This window comes from Monodon monoceros, unplaced genomic scaffold, assembly GCF_005190385.1.
Source record: "Monodon monoceros isolate NGI ecotype Baffin Bay Population unplaced genomic scaffold, NGI_Narwhal_1 Super_Scaffold_18, whole genome shotgun sequence".
NCBI classification, from domain to species: Eukaryota; Metazoa; Chordata; class Mammalia; order Artiodactyla; family Monodontidae; genus Monodon; species Monodon monoceros.
Window position 1 is genome coordinate 79,685,500 of NW_021703774.1, and position 18,080 is coordinate 79,703,579.

General features: G+C 47.7%; 1 protein-coding gene across 2 annotated transcripts in view; it reads left to right on the forward strand.

Moving 5' to 3' along the window:
- CASQ2 (calsequestrin 2) overlaps positions 1-17,405 on the forward strand; it is a 61,503-nt gene extending 44,098 nt beyond the window's left edge. Inside the window, exons 8-12 of one of the 2 annotated variants that reach the window (XM_029229862.1) lie at positions 3,352-3,406; positions 13,907-14,007; positions 16,164-16,238; positions 17,202-17,310; positions 17,383-17,405. In XM_029229862.1, coding sequence (XP_029085695.1) covers positions 3,352-3,406; positions 13,907-14,007; positions 16,164-16,238; positions 17,202-17,310; positions 17,383-17,405 — 363 coding nt within the window. Of the gene's footprint in view, positions 1-3,351; positions 3,407-13,906; positions 14,008-16,163; positions 16,239-17,201 lie in introns of both variants that reach the window. The other variant, XM_029229861.1, reaches the window with a different exon arrangement.
- Positions 17,406-18,080: the final 675 nt, after the last annotated feature.

Here is an 18,080-nt window from a genome sequence, read left to right on the forward strand (position 1 = left end):
AACCAAGACTGGAAAGAAACAGAGTTAAATAAGAACAATGGTAATTGATTGGTGGGTAATTGATGTTTCATTTCTCCTTGGTATCTCTAATATTTGCTAATTTTCTTCAAGAGATATGTAAGATTTTTATCACTATATTCTTTTTTTTTAAGTCAATAAACATTAAGAAGAACCTATTACATTGTGCTAAGTACGGAGGTTATAAAAATAAGCCTTGCTGTCCCGTCCTTAGGAATTCGAGGTTAAGTGGATGAAACAGTTGCAATAATACAACACCAGCCCGGTATGCTTGCTGCTATGACAAAGGGACATACAAAGTGCTAGGGAATCTAGAGTAAGGTATTCACCAAAGTAACTCCCAAATTTCCACTTCTTCTGCAAAGCCTGTGGAGAGACAATAGATTTAAGGAGCCCATTCTGCTGTTGTTCATAATGTCAGGGAGGAAAATCTTTCCTCTACCCTCTCAGGTTCATTTCTTACAGCCTACAGATTAACCTGACAAAAGACAGATTGGCAAGAGAGAGAGAAAAAAAAAAAAGATTTAATTAGCTATTTATGCATGCGAGTTCACAAACGTGATTCAAGGAGGGGCTTATATACCATCTTAATGGGGAATGGGGCAGAGGAGCACTTCTGGGAGAACGAAATGACTTTTTGGAAAGATAAATGGGCCCTTAGGAGAAGAGATGGCAGATATGATAGTTTCGTGATAATGTCTATCTGAGAAAAGAAAATTAGAGTGATGACAAGTTCTTTGGGGAGGCTCTACTTTTAGGCAGATAAAAGATTTCAGGAATTCAAATGCCTTCAGCCAAAATAGTTTTTATGCCACAGTGGCTTATTCTGGACCCCTTCAGTGAGAAGGAGCATGGGCTTTGGGGCCAGACAGAACTGGCTTGAATCCCAGTTATGTCACGTACCATCTCATGCCTTAAGGGAAGTCACTTAATTCTTGAAGCGTTGCATAGGAATGAGACTTTGATTTGAGATTTAGAAACAATGTATTTACAAAGTACTGATACAGAGGGTGGTAAATATTATTGTCTCCATTTTCATCAACATTATCATTTTAAGCCATAATGCCTTCCCTCAGAGAGCTTGCCATCTGGTTGAGAAGAGATTTGTGCAATTAAAAAGGTTATTTCTGGGCTTCCCTGGTGGCACAGTGGTTGAGAGTCTGCCTGCCGATGCAGGGGACACGGGTTCGTGCCCCGGTCCGGGAAGATCCCACATGCCACGGAGTGGCTGGGCCCGTGAGCCATGGCCGCTGAGCCTGCGCGTCCGGAGCCTGTGCTCCGCAACGGGAGAGGCCACAACAGTGAGAGGCCCGCGTATCACACACACAAAAAAAGGTTATTTCCAAGGCAAGGCGATGACTAAATGGGTGATCTGGGCAGCAAAGGCTGTGGGGTTCAGAGAAAGCCCCTGGGGTATTCTCAGGCCCGTGGATGGTCAGCTCGGCTCTTCCTCCCCCCATGCACATTGGATTCTCATTGAGTAACCCTGACTTACTGGCTTGTCCATGGATTCTTGCTCTGTGAGTTTATTACTGAAAATACTGAAAACACCTGGCACTGAGCAGCGCCTGCCTCTTTGCAGGTGTTCAATACAGGTTTGTGGGCTGAATCTTTGAGACCCACAAAGAGAGAGGCTCTTTCTTTGGGTTATGTATGGCTCTCCATCCAGGGACCACCTCAGGCCTGGGGAGTGACAGCTGTATTATAAGCAGCCTCTTAGCAAACGAATATGGATTCTTAATTCTAAAACCAATTTCCAAATGCATTCTAGAAGGGCACACAGAAATGAACAGAATTAACACTGCTTACTTCCAACTGATGGCAGGAGACAGAGACACGGGGCAGCCTAATGAGAACTGATCAAGATATTCTGTCTGGCGATAATAGCAAATGTAAAATAGTGAAACCTCAGACTCCCCTTCTGGTTGCTGTCGGATTTGTGTAATAAACCTGCACTCATGCACACGCGCACGCACACACACACGTTATCTGTAAAATTCAATTCCCCAGAGAGTCTGACCATGGCAGTGCCTACTCTCTTGTTTTTAATAATAATGTTTTCCATTTAATCTCTCTTAGGCTATTTGGAGGTTTTTGTCCATTCCAAACTCAAAGGGGAAAAAATTAGCATTTAGATAGGATTGCACCAGCATTAAAATCAATTGAAATGGAAACAGAGATCATGGGAGGGTTGAGATGCCTGGAGTTTTTTTTTTTTTTCCCTAGAATGATTCTGATATGACACATTCAGGGCATCCAGTGAATCCCTCTGCTGGTGTCAGTGATAATCATATTCACTTGGATTTGTCCCCGGTGCCTCGTTCTCACACAACTTACTCTCCAGGTCTTCTGAGGATCACATTTCCCAAAGAGGGGACCCTCCAAGCTCCCGCTTCTCCTTCTGCAGGAATAATCAATGCAGAGGAGACACAAGGCACATATATGGTCCTTTCTGCCCAGGACATAGAAACATGGAATGCCACTTGCTTGTCCATGGATTTGAAATACTCTCTAGATTCTTTACCTCGTCCCAGCCTTCACATCCACACACACTTTTACTGTCACACCCTCAACCTTCCCTAACTCCAAATTCCAGACTCTCCCTGTAGCCTCCCACTTTCATGACATTTTAGAGGCCTATCCTGCTTTGGCAAGCTTGGGTTCCAGAGCAGAAAGGACCCCAAGGAAACAACCTGGAGGTCACAGTCAGCAAGGCATCCCCTACTGACCACACAGGTTCTGCTTCTTCAATAAGAGATGTCTTAACAGGGAAGCACTACACTTGCATGTGATCCTCGTGTGACCAAAACAGACCCACATCCTAATTTATTGCATAGAGTCCTGTCTGCTGCCTGTTTGGGGACAGCTGCAGGATCTGTCAGCAGCATTCGGAAGTTTCCATAATCTGGTATATCGCCGATTATATTTGCTGGAGGTGAATTCTTGAGAACACAGACGGACGTGCGCACTCACTGAGCTGTGTCCGGAACGCTTGTTGCCCTCACAGCTCCTGATAAACCAGACTCACATTCTTCCTCATTTTGCCTTTTACTGCTGCTCTCCTGGACCCACCAGCCCACCGGGGTGAGGCCTCTTTAGTGCTAATGTCTGTGTGCAGTTGGCGTTTTCCTGTCTTGCAAACCCACTGATCAAACTCCACACATTCCTCCCAGGGGCTCATCAGTATTCCTGTCCTGAATGCATGCCCTGCTCGGCTCTTCTGTGCCCCTGCGTCCACCCCCCTCCACCACCTCCCATTTCCATTCCAGTCTCTGAGTCTGTCCTTGGTACCTCCCTACCCAGGAGAGTAACTTTGATTCTTTTCTCCCATAGGAAGATGATTTGAACGGGATCCACATTGTGGCCTTTGCGGAGAGGAGTGATCCAGGTAGGAAGCCCCCTGTCTGCTCCTGTACACCTTAAGCCTGACTGACCTCTCACCTTTGTCAGCCCTCATCCTCTCTTCCGTCACTTCCGGTTTTTCGCAACCGCAAGGTATCGGGCGCCCCCTGGTGGTCGCCTGTTAGGGACGACTCCACTTTCAAATGTGCGCACAGCTAACAGAACGTTGAACCTCATTCTGCCTACCTGTCCAGCTAGGAAGAAGCACCAAGTACTGAGGTTGAGGATATTAAAACGTCCTAGCTTTAAGGATGTGTGTGTGTGTGTGTGTGTGTGTGTGTGTGTGTAAACGTCTGTTCACATTTAAAGTTCATTTACCAATGTTGTGACCTAGCCTATGTGAATCACAATCCTACCTTAAAATAACAATCATGTACCCTTTGGTCTGAAAAATATTGTCTGTGCTTAGGAGACTTCATAGAACATATTCCCCCAAATAACGAGAACTGGGCAAAACGAGCAGCTTATTTCTAAAGTACAAACTGACCCTATAAATGGATGTGTAATTTTGTTTTATTTTGGAACTTTTTCCTGGTTTCACTCTTTTTAACACCAGTGGAAAGTGAAGTGCAGGAAAAATTAATTTTGCAGGTGGTAAAATGCCGGGTCCCTTCAGCAGTGCTCTGTGAATAAAGGGTCCCCAAAGGGAGGTGTCAGTGGTGATTCTGAAGTGTGTTTTGGAAGACCTGGGGCAATCCAGAATGCAACCAGAGAAGGCAGGGAACTTCCTTTGGGATGGCTTAAGCAGTCAGGCTTTGGACTAGGAGGTGCCTGGGCAGGGATTCCCAACCTGAGAGTGCCACAAAGCCACCTGGGGCTGACTGAAACAGGACCCTCAGACACCTGTCAGTTCACGGGGCTCTGAGGCAAGTGCTGATGCACCGTGGGGTTGGGAACCACTGTTCCAGGTAAGATACAATTGTGTCGTATTTTCCTAGGACCTCAGCCTCTTATACATTCATAGGGACAGAGGAGGAAACAGTGGGTCAGAGAAGTTCAACAAACTGCCCAAGAGGGCACAATGAGCTAGAGGGAGGCCATGAAGGAGGGACAGATTGTCTCATTCATCAATATACCCGGTTCTTGCCCATAGAAAGTGCTCGATAAATGCCTGTGGGCAGATGGTTAGACAGGCGGATGACTGACCGAGACTAGCCCAGTTCTTCACTGTCTGACCAGTAGTTTTTTGGGTTTTGTTTTGTTTTTTGGTAACACATTATCAGCCTCCATAGTTTCTTACAGGCTGAAACCCAAATGTTTTATCATGCAATTTAAAAAATTGAGATATAATCCACATAAGATTCACCTTTTTAAAGTGTGCAATTCAGCAGTTTCAGTATGTCCAGAAAATTGTGCAAACATCACCACTCTCTAATTCCAGAACATTTTCATCACCTCAGAAAAATCCCATACCCATTAGCAGCCTTTCCTATTCCCTTCTCCCCCACCCCCTGGCAACCACTTAATGTACTTTCTGTCGCTATGGATTTGACTGTTTTGGATCTTTCATATAAATGGAACCATGTAATACGTGGCCTTTTGTGCTTGGCATCTTTCACTCAGCATAATGTTTTCAGTATTCATCTGTATGTATCAATAATTCATTCCTTTTTAGGGCCAAATAATATTCCATTGTATGAAAAACAAATTTATGCTGCAAATTATCTGAAAGCTTACTTCCCCCTTTTTTTTTCATTAATTTTTTTGAATGTCCATTGATATCCCAGTTTTCCTATCATTGACTTGCAGATTTGGAAAAACTCTTCAAGAAAATCTAGTCTGCGTCCAAAAAAAAATATACCAGTATGCTTCCAGCTTTTTTCCACAGATTCTGGCCACCCCTCAGCCCCTGGAGAAGAAAATAGCAAAGAAAGCCAGTTGCCCAAGGTTTACAAGCTATAATCAAACAGAATGGGATCCCCTGGTGTTGTGTGAACAGAGAGGAGATCGCCATCCGCAGCAGCCTGCTGGCTAGACTCCAGGGGGCTTCCTCCCCCGCCCTCTCCCCCCTCCCCTCCCCCTCCCAGGATTACAGGGAGGCCTGTCTGGCTTTCTGGAACAATGGAACAAAGAGGCCTCCGAGAGGTTGCAGGAACCTGTTTGACCGAGATTGCTGCTGTAATGAATCAAGCTCCAGAAACTACTTCCACCTCCTCCCTGCACAAACACCCCTGGGCCCGAAGCTGTGTCTTGCCCCAAAGGAGCCCAAGCTGGGGCTTGTTACTGGGAAGCTGGAAGAAATGCGCTGGGGGTGGGGGGAGGGGGAGGAGCTCACAGCATCTTTCCTTGGTGGGGGGGCGGGGGCGGGGACGGGGTGGGGGGGCGGGGGGCGGGGACGGGGTGGGGGGGGGGTGCCTGGCCTGCTCAGGGCTGGGAAAGGGAAAGGCTTTTCCGTGAAAGTCCCTGAGTCTGCGACTAGTCAGTCATTACTCTCAGGTCACTGATGTGTAACCGGGCCAGAGGGGCCTGGCTGCAGGACTAGGAATTTCATTCCTACCCAGATGGTACTTCCTCATATACCTTGCTTTTGCTAACAAGCTACATGTGGCCCACTGCGCCAACCAAACCCCTCGCCAAAGAAAACGGGTCATACATCCAGGAAAATAATACAGCTCTCCTTAAAGAGCTAACAGTCTGGAGGAACTGTGCTGTGAGCTTTATGGAGGTGGTCCTATTTGGTCCCTAAAGCCACCCTGTGATATATGCATAATAATGATCATCCCAGCGTCAGATGAGAAAAGTGATTCTTAAGGGTTAAATGACTCGCCCAGATCACTCGATGTATCCAAGCCAAGATTCAAATTCTATCAGGCTTTCTTGACCTCTGAATCCATTCTGATTCTGAGGAAGAAGGTGGTGATGATGGTGACTTACCGTATGCTTAGGTGACATAGCAACCCCACGTGGGAGGTGCTACTTTTATTCCCACTTTACAACTGAGGAAGCTGAGGCCCAGAGCAGCTGACTTGCTGGGAAGCAGTGGAGCTGGAATTAAGCTCAGCGCTGTCTGGCTCCCCAGCCGCACCCTGAACCACAAGGCCCTGCCTTGTGTCTGCCGGCCCTTTGGAGTTACTACCCCTGAGGACGTCTGGGTGACCATTTAGCCCGCCCTCCTTCCTCTCTGCTGTCCTTTACCAGCCCCTGCACCTCCAACATTTGAAAGACCCAGAGACGTTCAACGACGCGCTTGAGATCACACGGTTAGAGGCACAGCGGACACAGGAGCTCAGATTTCTGGTTGGCTCCTCTGGTCACTGTCCATCTGACCACACTACCGTCTCCAGGACTCCCCAGCCAGCTGCAGGCTCTGGGCATGCGCAAAGCCGCTGCAAGGAATGGGGGCGGGGGGAGCCGAGAGCGCACGAGAAAGAAGAGGGAGTGAGGAGAGCGAGCGGAGCCATCTGGAAGCTTGAGCACCCGATCAATGAAGAAAAGTCAAACTTGCTCCCCACTGATGTTTCCAAATTTGGAATCTACGATTTTTCAGCAGCAGCAATAACAAAGGTCTGAGTGACCCGGGTCTCCCAAGGACTCTTACAGCGGTTCTGACATTCGCAGCCGAGAGCTTGTGTTCAGGGATTGCAGTGACTGCTCTCCGGCCCGGAGCGTAATCGCTAGGTCTCTTCTGCGGTGAGCTCTCATCCTCGTTGCCCCTGCAGGCGGGCCTGGCTGGGAAGGACATTTCCGCCTCTCTGGTCTTGCCCGGTGCCCTGTGGTGCGGCCCGGCTTCCTCTTTCACAGCCTCCTCTCAGCTCCTGCGCTCAGAATGCCGCCGGAGCTACTGTGTGACAGGTTTGAACATGAACTAGTCTCCCCGGCCGCCCCCAGATGTGTCTGCATCAGGCTGACATCTTCTTTAGAACAGTCGATGAACGGTTCACAAAGTGGCGTTTCTACGTGAGCGCATGCTGGGTGGGTATCCTCCAAGGGCACTGGCAATATTAGCACTAACAAGCTGGAAATGCGCGAACCGGCTGCCGTCTGCGCCTGCGGAGCACAACCAGTGAGGGGCCCCGAATCAAAGTCTCCAAGCCCTTGTTCCAACCGAGTTTCAACAGCCTCGATTTCGTTTTTGACACCTGTTGCCTCAAATAGGCAACTGCTTAACTGAGCTTCCAAATTTAAATTTGATTTGTCAGTTTTAAAATTTGGTTCTTGCTAAATGCTAAACGTAGTTCCGGCCCTTAAATATCAACACATTTAATCTTCACAGCAGCCCGATTGTACGCAGTAGGTACTGTCACTATCACTCCCCAATATGCAGATAGGGAAACAAAGGCATGGAGAAGTTAAGTAGCATCCCCAGGTCACGTGACTAGTCAGCGGTAGAACTGGGATTCCAGCCCAGGCAGTCCAGCCCCAAGCCCAAGCTCTATAACTACCACCTGCGCTCCTCCGTATTGCAAAGCTGTACCGCTGGGCTTTTCCGCCAATGCTGGGCCCCGAGAGCTAGGAGACAGAGCGGAGAAGGAGGGCTGCAGTAAGGAGTGTCAGGGTGTTCTGATGTCGCAGATGCCATCTCGGGACCATGGCGCCCACACAATGTCCCCCGGTTCTGAGCGGATGTCTCACTCTAACAGGTGACTGGGTGACTCGCCTTGTCTGGGAGGTGCTCTCAACCTTGTCCTCCTTAGGCTCCCAAAGGGCCCAGCTTCAGATGCCATGCCGCAGCTTTCTGAGACCTCCACACTTACTGAGTGGGCCTTTCTGCGAGGGGACCTCTCAGGTGACTGCCCTCCACACCTGTGTGTCCCAGCACCTGGCCCTGGGTCTAATACATGTGGGCACTCAGAACATACCTGCCCGATGAAAAAATGAATCCCTCCCATTAACACTTGAAATGAATTAAATGTTGATGGAGTGGGAAAGAAAGACAGAAAATTTTGCAGTTCCTTCTGCAAATGCCACACATGATAACAGCGGTATCATTATTATCAATGAGCCCCCAAGGTAATAAGGGAGCTGTTTTCTCCATCTTCAGACGATGAGATGGAAGCCCCAGAGAGGTTAAGTGACCTGTGCAGGGTCTTCAAACTCCAGACACAACCTCCAAGCTGCGTGATGCCTGCTTATCTGTGTCGTCTGCTGTAGAAGCAATGGCCACAGGATTGGGCCAAACAGCCTGGCTTCCCAAGCCTAGGCCTGTCTCCAGGGGCGAGACCCCGAGTCCCATAACTGCACATGGTGTGGCGGCAGGGAGGGTCTTTCAGTGCCTTTATGGAATGAGCACCGCCAGTCCCCGAGGTTGGGTCCAGAGGATGGTGTGAGAGCTGGGTGGGCAGCATGCTGAGGGCCTGGGCCTGTTACTTTGGGGCCACTGCTTGGTCTGAGACACACGTGTCTCTGCCAGACAGGCCTTGGTTCCTGACATGGCTGTGACTGGCCTGGAACTGGTCCCCCAGGGCTTGTGCAGCCTCATTCCCACCAGGCTCTCTCTGCCTGGAAAGGAGGAGAGCATAATCACCGGCTTCCCCTCCCACAGGATGTGATTCCCAGAGGTCTCTGGCTCGCCGTGGGAAACCTGGCCCATTCTGAGCCCTCGACCCCGGGTCGTGGGATCTCAGGGTCCAGGCCTGTGTGGCAGGGACAGAGTCACAGCTTTCACAGCACCGGGCCCCTCTTCTTTAGTTAGGGCCACCTCTGAGATTCCAGGCGCACTCAGGGAAATCGCTGAGACAGCCAACCAAACAGGCTGTAGCTGGGGAGTGTGTGGCTTAGCGGCAGGCTAGAAGGAGGGGAAGGGACCCTGACTACTCCGGAGGAGGGCAGGGGCCGGCCACCAGCCCCCCTCTCCACCCGGGTGTCTCCCCATGCCCCTGCCCTTGCTTCCCTCACATTGAAACTTTTACACTGGGCACTGGGCTGTCAAGCGCAAATTCGAGCAAGAAGATGCAGCAGTTTTGGTAGGAATGTGGAGACCACAGGTGGATTGTGGAAACGGCTCTCGACCTGCACACCAAAGACCTGAGTTAGAATCCTGGCTCTGCCACTTGCTGGCATGTCATGCTGGGCAAGTCAGGTACTCTCCCTGTGTCTCAACTTCATCCTCTTTAAAATGGAGATAAAAACATCTTCCTAACCTCCATCAGGACTAGATGTGAAGATTAAATACGAAAGGACTCAGTAGCCAGTAAATGCTCAAGAAATACTCATAAAGTCAAAGTTGGGCTACATGATCGCAGACTTCCTGCATGTAAAGAGCAATAATGTCCTGTGTTCATAAAGGAAGAAGTTGGGAGACGATCTTCTTGAGAAAAAAGGAGATTTCAGCTGGATGCAAGAAAACGACTCTTGTCTGTCTGGGTTATTGACTCTATAGTGGACCTTTAGGGAGGTCCGAGGGGCTCAGCCCTGGAAACATTCAGGAGAGAAGACAGACAAATGTTCTGGGTGGGGCTATACACCTGCCTGAATCTGTGGGATGTTTGGGAGTCCCTTCTGGCCTTGAAAATGGCTGCTCCTCTAACTAATGACTGCAGAGAATTGTCCTCTAGTTTCAATGGTGAAATAACTGCTAGCCTACAAATTTCAAAATAATATTTCCTTTTTTTTCTTAACCTACCTCTGAAAGAAATTATGGGCTATTCCTTTCGAGAACTACATGGCCACAATCTTAAAAGGCCTCTTAGCTGTGTATATCACTGATAAAGGAAACAGTCATTAATTTCAAACTCATTCATTCATTCATATAATTGCAACTGTGAACTGTCTTCTGCTTCACATTGAATTACAAAAGCGAAATGTGAAAAAAAAAAAAAGCGAAATGTGGCTTCCTACACCTGCCTTCCTGGTCAAAAAGGGAGGGTCCACAGTGGACGTGTCCCTTTTCCAGCTCACCTGTTTTACAAAGAAATAGTTACTGTCCCTAAGAGGAAACTGAACTTCTAACTTAAAATGTTAGCGACTGAATCCGTGCGAGGCCAGTGTGACTGCCTTAATTCCGCTTTCCCAAATGAATGAGAATCCATTCCAACAGGTCTGTATTCAAGGCTGGGGAATAATGGGGGGAAAGGTATGGGGCTTGTGAGCCTTGGATCAGGAATGTCCAAATTAGCTTAATGACTTTAAAACAAAGTAATTAAACCGTGCTTTAACCATGTACTGAGGCGAGGTACTCATAGTCATACCACCTGGTACAGCCACCCCTGCAGACTTCAGTCACTGAGTCAGCAACAGGGCCCGGAAGGAATAGCTCCATGATACACCACCTCCTGGTGTAACTGCCTGGGAGTATGTCTTCTCTGACACACGGGGCCGAGACTGTGTCTAACTGCCCCCTTGTGCCCAGATCATTGCGCTTAAGACATATGCATTGAACGAACAGATGAGTGGCCAGGTTCCTTGTATTCAAGCAGAAGAATGTCAGAGCATTTCAGAAGAATAATGGCTAAACCTTACTATGTGCCAGGCACCATCTAAGTGCCATAGAGACACTAACACATTTAACTAACAGTCATTCTATGAAATAGGTACTATTATTATCATCCCCATTTTATAGTTGAGAAACCAAGACATTAAATAACTTGCCCTAAGTCACACTCTAAACGGCAGACCCAGGATTTGGACTGTTTGCCACAAGTGTCCTTTGTGTTGAAACATCATGCTGGGCTCCCTCCCTAAAGAACAGGTTCTGTTCTGTTCTTGGAAATATTCAGGGATGCAGAAGGATGATGCCCATTATAAAATCCATCATCCTGAACACCAAAAAGCTGCCCTTGACTCCGGAAGAAACTTCCCCAGCTTTTGTCAACTCAATTATTAATTTATTCTGGGCATGTCTTTTGAGCTTTGCTCCTCCATAGACACAAAGAACATCCTCCTCACAAAAACTTTTTGTATTCTTGAAAATAGGCATTAAGCCACAATTTTGACTTCTCTTGTTTATGTAAAAACTCCAATCCATTTGATTTTTCTTTCAGGACCCAGTTTTTGTTCCTTCAATCTTTCTCTTTTTATCTCCAAACCTGCTCTAAAACATAGAAACGATCCCTGTATGTACATTCTTATTCATAAATCCTGTTATGTGGGTTTTTCCATCAGAAAACCACAGTGCCGTCTTGTGTGTTCGGCTTCCGTTCAGACCTTCTCCCTCTACAACACTGTATCTAGACAGTTTCTGCCTGCCCTTTATGTGAGTTAGTCTTTTGCGCTTCAAGTTTACTTTCTACCTGAATTCGGGTGTGTGTGGTTGAGTTTCATCCTCTTTGTGAATTTCTGACTTGTCACCTGTGATTCTCCTCTTCCAGGGTACTGACAACATCACCTTATTTATTGCCATTCATCTCTTCTCGGCTGCTGAAAGCAGCCACTGAAGCTGTTGAGGAGAAATCCCCTGTTGCAGTCTGTGTATAATGATACTTAAATCCACAGATAACCCAGGTGGCACCATAGTCCCTGTCCTGTGACACGGCCACACACCCAGAGAAGGAAGATCCATAGTGTCCAAGTAGCAACAGCCAGTGGCACTCTGGAGGGATTTGACTTTCTCGGCCACACATCAGACAGCAAGAAGAGTATCCCTACCTCCACCCCCATCTCCACCCCAACCCCTACAGTGATAGATAATGAGCGCTGAAACACAAGGCCCCATCCATCTCAAGTGTCTGTCATACAATCTAATTTGTCATATAGTTCAGAGCACAGATGGAGAAATCACCTAGGCCACCCGGATCTCTGCTGGAGAGGGCTGCAGGCCATAACGACCCTCTTCTCTACTAGCAGGGTAGCTCTGCCTTCCAGGTAACAAGGCCTGAGGGGGCCGAGTCGGAACCTTTAGTAAGATTTAGCTACAGTTAAAGAGGCCACACCCACTCAAAGCAGAGCTCCTAAGAAGAGTGTGCATTTTGCCTAGAATATGTTAAACATGAGGAAGTGCAGAGAAAAACCTTTCCCAAGAGGCCCCAGGTAGCCAAACAAAGGCTAGGGTGCCGGAGAGAGGAGGGGTGTGTTCAACAGAGGCCACAGAGAGGGGCTTAGAATGGCTGGGGCCCCCATCAAAAGAAGGAAGCTTTTACAAAGAAAGAGCAGTTGCCGTACTGAATATCTAAGTAGTGGGTGAGTTAGTTGCTTATATAGAAGGTAAATTTCAGGCCACAAATTCATCTATGCAAGAGATACAACTTTATCTTCTAGAACTGAACCTAGATTTTACCACTGGATGGTGGAAACTGGGTCTGACAATGAATGGTCTCCCCTCCCCCACCCACCGTCCCTCGGGATCCGGCGTCTTGCTGGCTCTCAGGTATGATGTGTGAAGTGTGCATCTGGTCAGAGTTATCATCATCACCTATCCATGCTGGCATCTGCAGAGAAGTCCGTCATTCTGTCTGGACTCTAGCTTTATGCCAGGGTCACCACTGGTCCCCTTCATCCCAACCGCTGGACTTCCTCAGATCTGCCCCCTCCACTAGCCTTGTCCGTGTTCCTCAAAACCACAGAGAACTCGGTGGGGCCTCCTCACACTCTTCTCTGCCCTAGTCTTCCTGCACCAGAGGATTCGCCGAGAGAATCTGAGGTCTTTCCATTTTCATGAGTTTTAGAACAAAGCACGAATCCCCTATACTCTGGGACTCCCTGAAACTGTGGAGTTTCTCTACATGGGCTTGCTTTCGCGCACGTGCACATGTACACACAAACGCATACACACAGGCACAGAGCTTATTCCCAGGGACTTGCCAGAATCTAAACTCTTTGTTTCTACCTGGGAGTGGGGGAGAGACGCTGAGGGTTTAGGCTATCCTTTCTCTTACTAGACATTCTTCCAAAATTTTTGTCTATGATATAAAGTTCATCTTTCTCATTTCTTCAAGATTTAGGCTTTCTGTGTTCTTGAAGCTATGAGTTTGTCCTTTGAGGCTTGTCTCTGCTTTTCTTATGAATCATCCCTCCCCTGGGGGGCAATGAATGCTTCGAATTGAATAAAGGGATGGCAGAGCATGCAGGGAAATGGTGACGAGGGGAGGGAACCCTATTTACTATCTTAAAGCTTTGAAACCAACTGTCAGTCAGAAGCCCACTTAGTCTGAAGGTTGTGGGAACTCCAGGTTGTAGAAAACTAAGGATCCAGGCTAAACATTCTTGCTCCATAGAGCAAATGCTATGGGGAACTCTCAGGGATAGTATCAATAAATTATCAGTTTTAAGAGATGGCACAGAGCACTGAGGACCAGACAGGAGTTTCTCTGTTCTGGGGTTGCACTTTCTGACACAAGGCTGGTCAATTTTCATATGCAATTTAGCTTTCAGTTACAACCAGACCCTTCCCTGTGAAACTTTCAATTTCTTTATTCAAAATGTTTATTGTTTCCTTTGAATAAGCTGTTTTGTGGCTGGAGTTCTCATCTGACTCATTTTATAGAATAATCCTATAATTGAGGGTATGCACCAAATGGCCTAAGAAACACTTGTGGAATAACGGCACTCTGCTCTCCACATTAGAAGCCATATATGCACAGGGCTTACTCAACCTTCTTGAATCCTGCTTCAGATGGCTATGAGTTCCTGGAGATCCTGAAGCAGGTTGCGCGGGACAACACGGACAACCCTGACCTAAGCATCGTATGGATCGACCCAGATGACTTTCCTCTGGTGAGTGACTCAGACTGGGGCCCCGTCCTTGGCCACCTTCACAGCCTCATGTTTGTGTTTAGTGTGAGACCTGGATGCACGAAGGAGGATGTGAAATAGGAGGGGCACTTGCAGAAGCTCAGTGGCTGTCCCCACCCACTGTGGGAGATCTTAGCTGCTGGGGCAACATTGAACTTAGGGCCTGGTGCCTACCTGACATGGTGAGACTTATTGTTCTCACCCCCTAGAGGCCAGAAGTCCTTCTGCAGGGCCCACTCAAGGGTGTTGGGTGAAATTCTTCTGCCAGCAGCTCCATAGCTGCCCTTCACCCCACCACCGCACCACCCCTTACTATAACCTCTTTCATTTTCTGGGCGGGGACCATCGCTGTGAGGCAACCTGAGTTACTAAGTAATAAATGTTCAGAGATGAACATTTTGCATAGAGTTAAGAACAACCTCTGCTGGAAATTCCCTGGCAGTCCAGCGGTTAGGACTCTGCACTTCCTCTGCAGGGTGCACGAGTTCAATCCCTGGTGGGGGAACTAAGACCCCGCAAGCCTCGCAGCCAAGAAAAAAAAAAAAAAACCCTCAGGGAGGGCAGAGACCCTGCCTGTCTTGTTCAGCATGTTCTCCCAGGTCCTTAAAGCCCAAACTCTTGCTGGGTCAGTGATCAATGGCCAGAAAGCCTTGATTATGCTTTGTTTTAAAGAGAATAAACAGAATTTGTACAATACATGAGCCCAGTGGTAATGACAGTGAGGGTGGCTAATATACTATCTGCCTAGAACTATGGTAAATCCTTTCCATGCATCATCTCATCCAATCCTCTCAACAACCCTGTGAAGTACAGACTATTATAATCCCTATCTTTTTTTTTTTTTTTTTTTTTTTTTTTTAGTGGTACACGGGCCTCTCACTGTTGTAGCCTCTCCCGTTGCGGAGCACAGGCTCCGGACGCGCAGGCTCAGCGGCCATGGCTCACGGGCCCAGCCGCTCCGCGGCATGTGGGATCTTCCCGGACTGGGACACGAACCCGTGTCCCCTGCATCGGCAGGCAGACTCTCAACCACTGCACAACCAGGGAAGCCCTATAATCCCTATCTTACAGGTGAAAAGAATGACAGCTGGAGAGGTTAAAGCTGTAAGTGGTAGATATACTCTTCCAGTCCCCATGAGACCATATGTTTGGGAGACTTTTTTTTCTTTCTTTCTTTTTTTTTTTTTTTTTTGGCTGTGTTGGGTCTTAGTTGCGGCATGCAGGATCTACACTGAGGCATGCGGGATCTTTTCCTTGCAGTGTGTGGGCTTCTCTACAGTTGTGGCACACGGGCTTCTTCTCTAGTGGGCTTCTCTCTAGTTGTGGTGTGCAGGTTTTTCTCTCTCTAGTTGTGGCGCACGGGCTCCAGAGCACGAGGGCTCTGCAGTTTTGCGGCACGCGGGCTCTCTCATTGAGGCGTGAGAGCTCAATAGTTGTGGCACGAGGGCCCAGTTGCCCTGCAGCATGTGGGGTCTTAGTTCCCTGACCAGGGATTGAACGTGTGCCCCTGCATTGGAAGGCGGATTCTTCACCACTGGACCCCCAGGGAAGTCCCATGTTTGGGAGACTTTCTACCACTGAATATCTCCATTTTCTTAGCCCCATGGCCCCTTACTTTTTTAGCCCTGCCCTAGTCAGAGATTAGTCCTCATGGAACCCAAGTCTGGCTGAATGAAGAAGCCCTCTTCTTACTCGTGTGCCCACTTACAGCACACCACTGCTTTCCTGGGCATCTCCCGAGCAGAGTGGTGCAAGGTAAGGGATTTTTAAGTGAGACATTGAAAGAGAGGTGGAGGGAAATGGCTCTTTCACCACACATAAACTGTAAAAGAGCCACAAGTGACTTGGGAATCAGCTTTGGACTACCTCTGTAATATTCTTCCTTACAGCTGTAGAAGCTTTTATATTACATGCTTTCACAGTTTGTGTTATGACTTTTTTTTTTTCATGTTTATTTAAAGTGCTGAACGCTGGGGCCAAGTCTTCAATTTCCTCAGTGCCCACAGCTGTTTTGGAGACCTCTAACCAATGGTGACCTAATTACTGTGATGGGATGGCAGGTGGGTCCAGCCACAAAAAGTGGCTTTAACAGGGAATGCCTTCTGCCCGCTGTCTAATTTTATTTTTTGTTGCTACAGCTTGTTGCCTATTGGGAAAAGACGTTCAAGATTGACCTATTCAAGCCACAGATTGGAGTGGTGAATGTTACAGATGTGAGTATACCTCATGAAAGTTTGCTCAGATGCCCTCAGTCTGCCCTGGTTTCTGCCATGCAGCCCAGACTATAAGATCACGTATAGGAGTCTGGCCCCATGTGAAATAAGCAGGACCCTTGGCCTTGCCAAAGCTCAGGAGACTTGCCAGTGTGGCCCAATCCTAGTCTGAGCCAGTCCCAGCCTGTTGTTCCATGGTTCTCTTCCATGGGCACATTTCCTTGCTTTGGGAGCCAGCCTAACCTGGTTCACTGACTATTTAGAACTTTCCACACAAGTAAACTCTCCTATATTTTCTTCCAAAGCCCAACAAGGTCTCTTTACACAAGGGAACCCACACCGGGAGTTGTTATTGCTCAATGGGTGATGGGGAAGCTGTGGCCCAGAAGCCCATGGAGGCAATCACCATTGTGTGTGTGTGTGTGTGTGTGTGTGTTCATGAATATATGGATATATATGATATATAGGATCTATATGAAACTTCTGGTAGGACAGCCATGAAACTACCACCAATGAGACTAGGGATGGGGTCAGGGCAGCCAGAAATACTTTTGCTTTTCACCTTGTATCCTACTGTTCTGTTTTAACTTAAGCAGAATTTTAAATTATTATTATTTATTATTATTATTAATTTTAAAAGTAGTTTACAAAATAAAGAAATGTAGAATTTCCCAGGTGACTGAACATCTACCAACAGGGTAAAAGGACATTGCTAACTGGCTATCTATACATACAATAGAAAAAAAATATATATGTATATGCAATGGAATACACCTTTCCTTTTATGTTGCACAAACAGGATACTACACACACCATTCTGCAACTAAGCATTTCCATTTAACACTGTGCACATATTCCTGATAAGTGTAAGTGACCTGGAGCCCACTCAGCACAGCTGCTTGGAAGCCCCTGGCCTTGCTGACCCTTCGTGCGCTCACTCACTCATTCTGTCTCTGGCTGCAGGCTGACAGTGTCTGGATGGAGATTCCAGATGGTGATGACCTGCCCACAGCTGAGGAGCTGGAAGACTGGATTGAGGATGTGCTTTCTGGGAAGATAAACACTGAGGACGGTGACAGCGAAGATGAAGAGGATGAGGAGGGTGACGACGACAGTGATGATGACGACGACAATTCTGACGAAGAGGATGATGACGATGATGACTAGCCCCCAACTCCAGATGACGTTCATGAAAACAGAAGCACAGCTACCCACCCCCATGCAGACAGCACAAGGTAGCAGCAAGCAGCCCTGGACCACGTCCAGCCAGCTCCTTTCCCTTTTCCAACCTCTCTTTTCCCACTTCCTTCTCATCAGATGTGCAACTCAGCAAATGCCTTTCTAAATCCAGCAATCTCACTCAGCAAGAACAGTGGGGAATTTTTCCCATGTCGACGGTCTTGATAGTCACGAAAAAACTCTCGTTCTTTGCCAGATCATCAGTGGCCATGGCAGTGCCCGAATCTGGCAGTCTGGGGAGAGCAATCCCCAAACACCTTGACTCGAATTTACCTGTTGTCTTTGACTATGGCAGTAACAGAATTCACAGCTTGCTAACTCACAAGCATGGTGTGACCTTATAACCAGAGCCCAGGGAAGACACACAATGCATGTAGCCCCCATGCCTACAACGTCAGTTAGGATCCCTCCTAAAGCCAAGAGGATCCCTCTTAGGGAAGGCTCAGGCTTGGAAACAAGTTTATAAATCAGCTTCTCTTGGTTCTATTAAACTTATTTTAAGTGTAGGTCAGACCATTATGAACTCACATCCAAACCTTTGGATGGCTATTGAGAGGTAGGTCTTGAAAAACATGCGTACTGATGTCACCATCATTTCTAGTA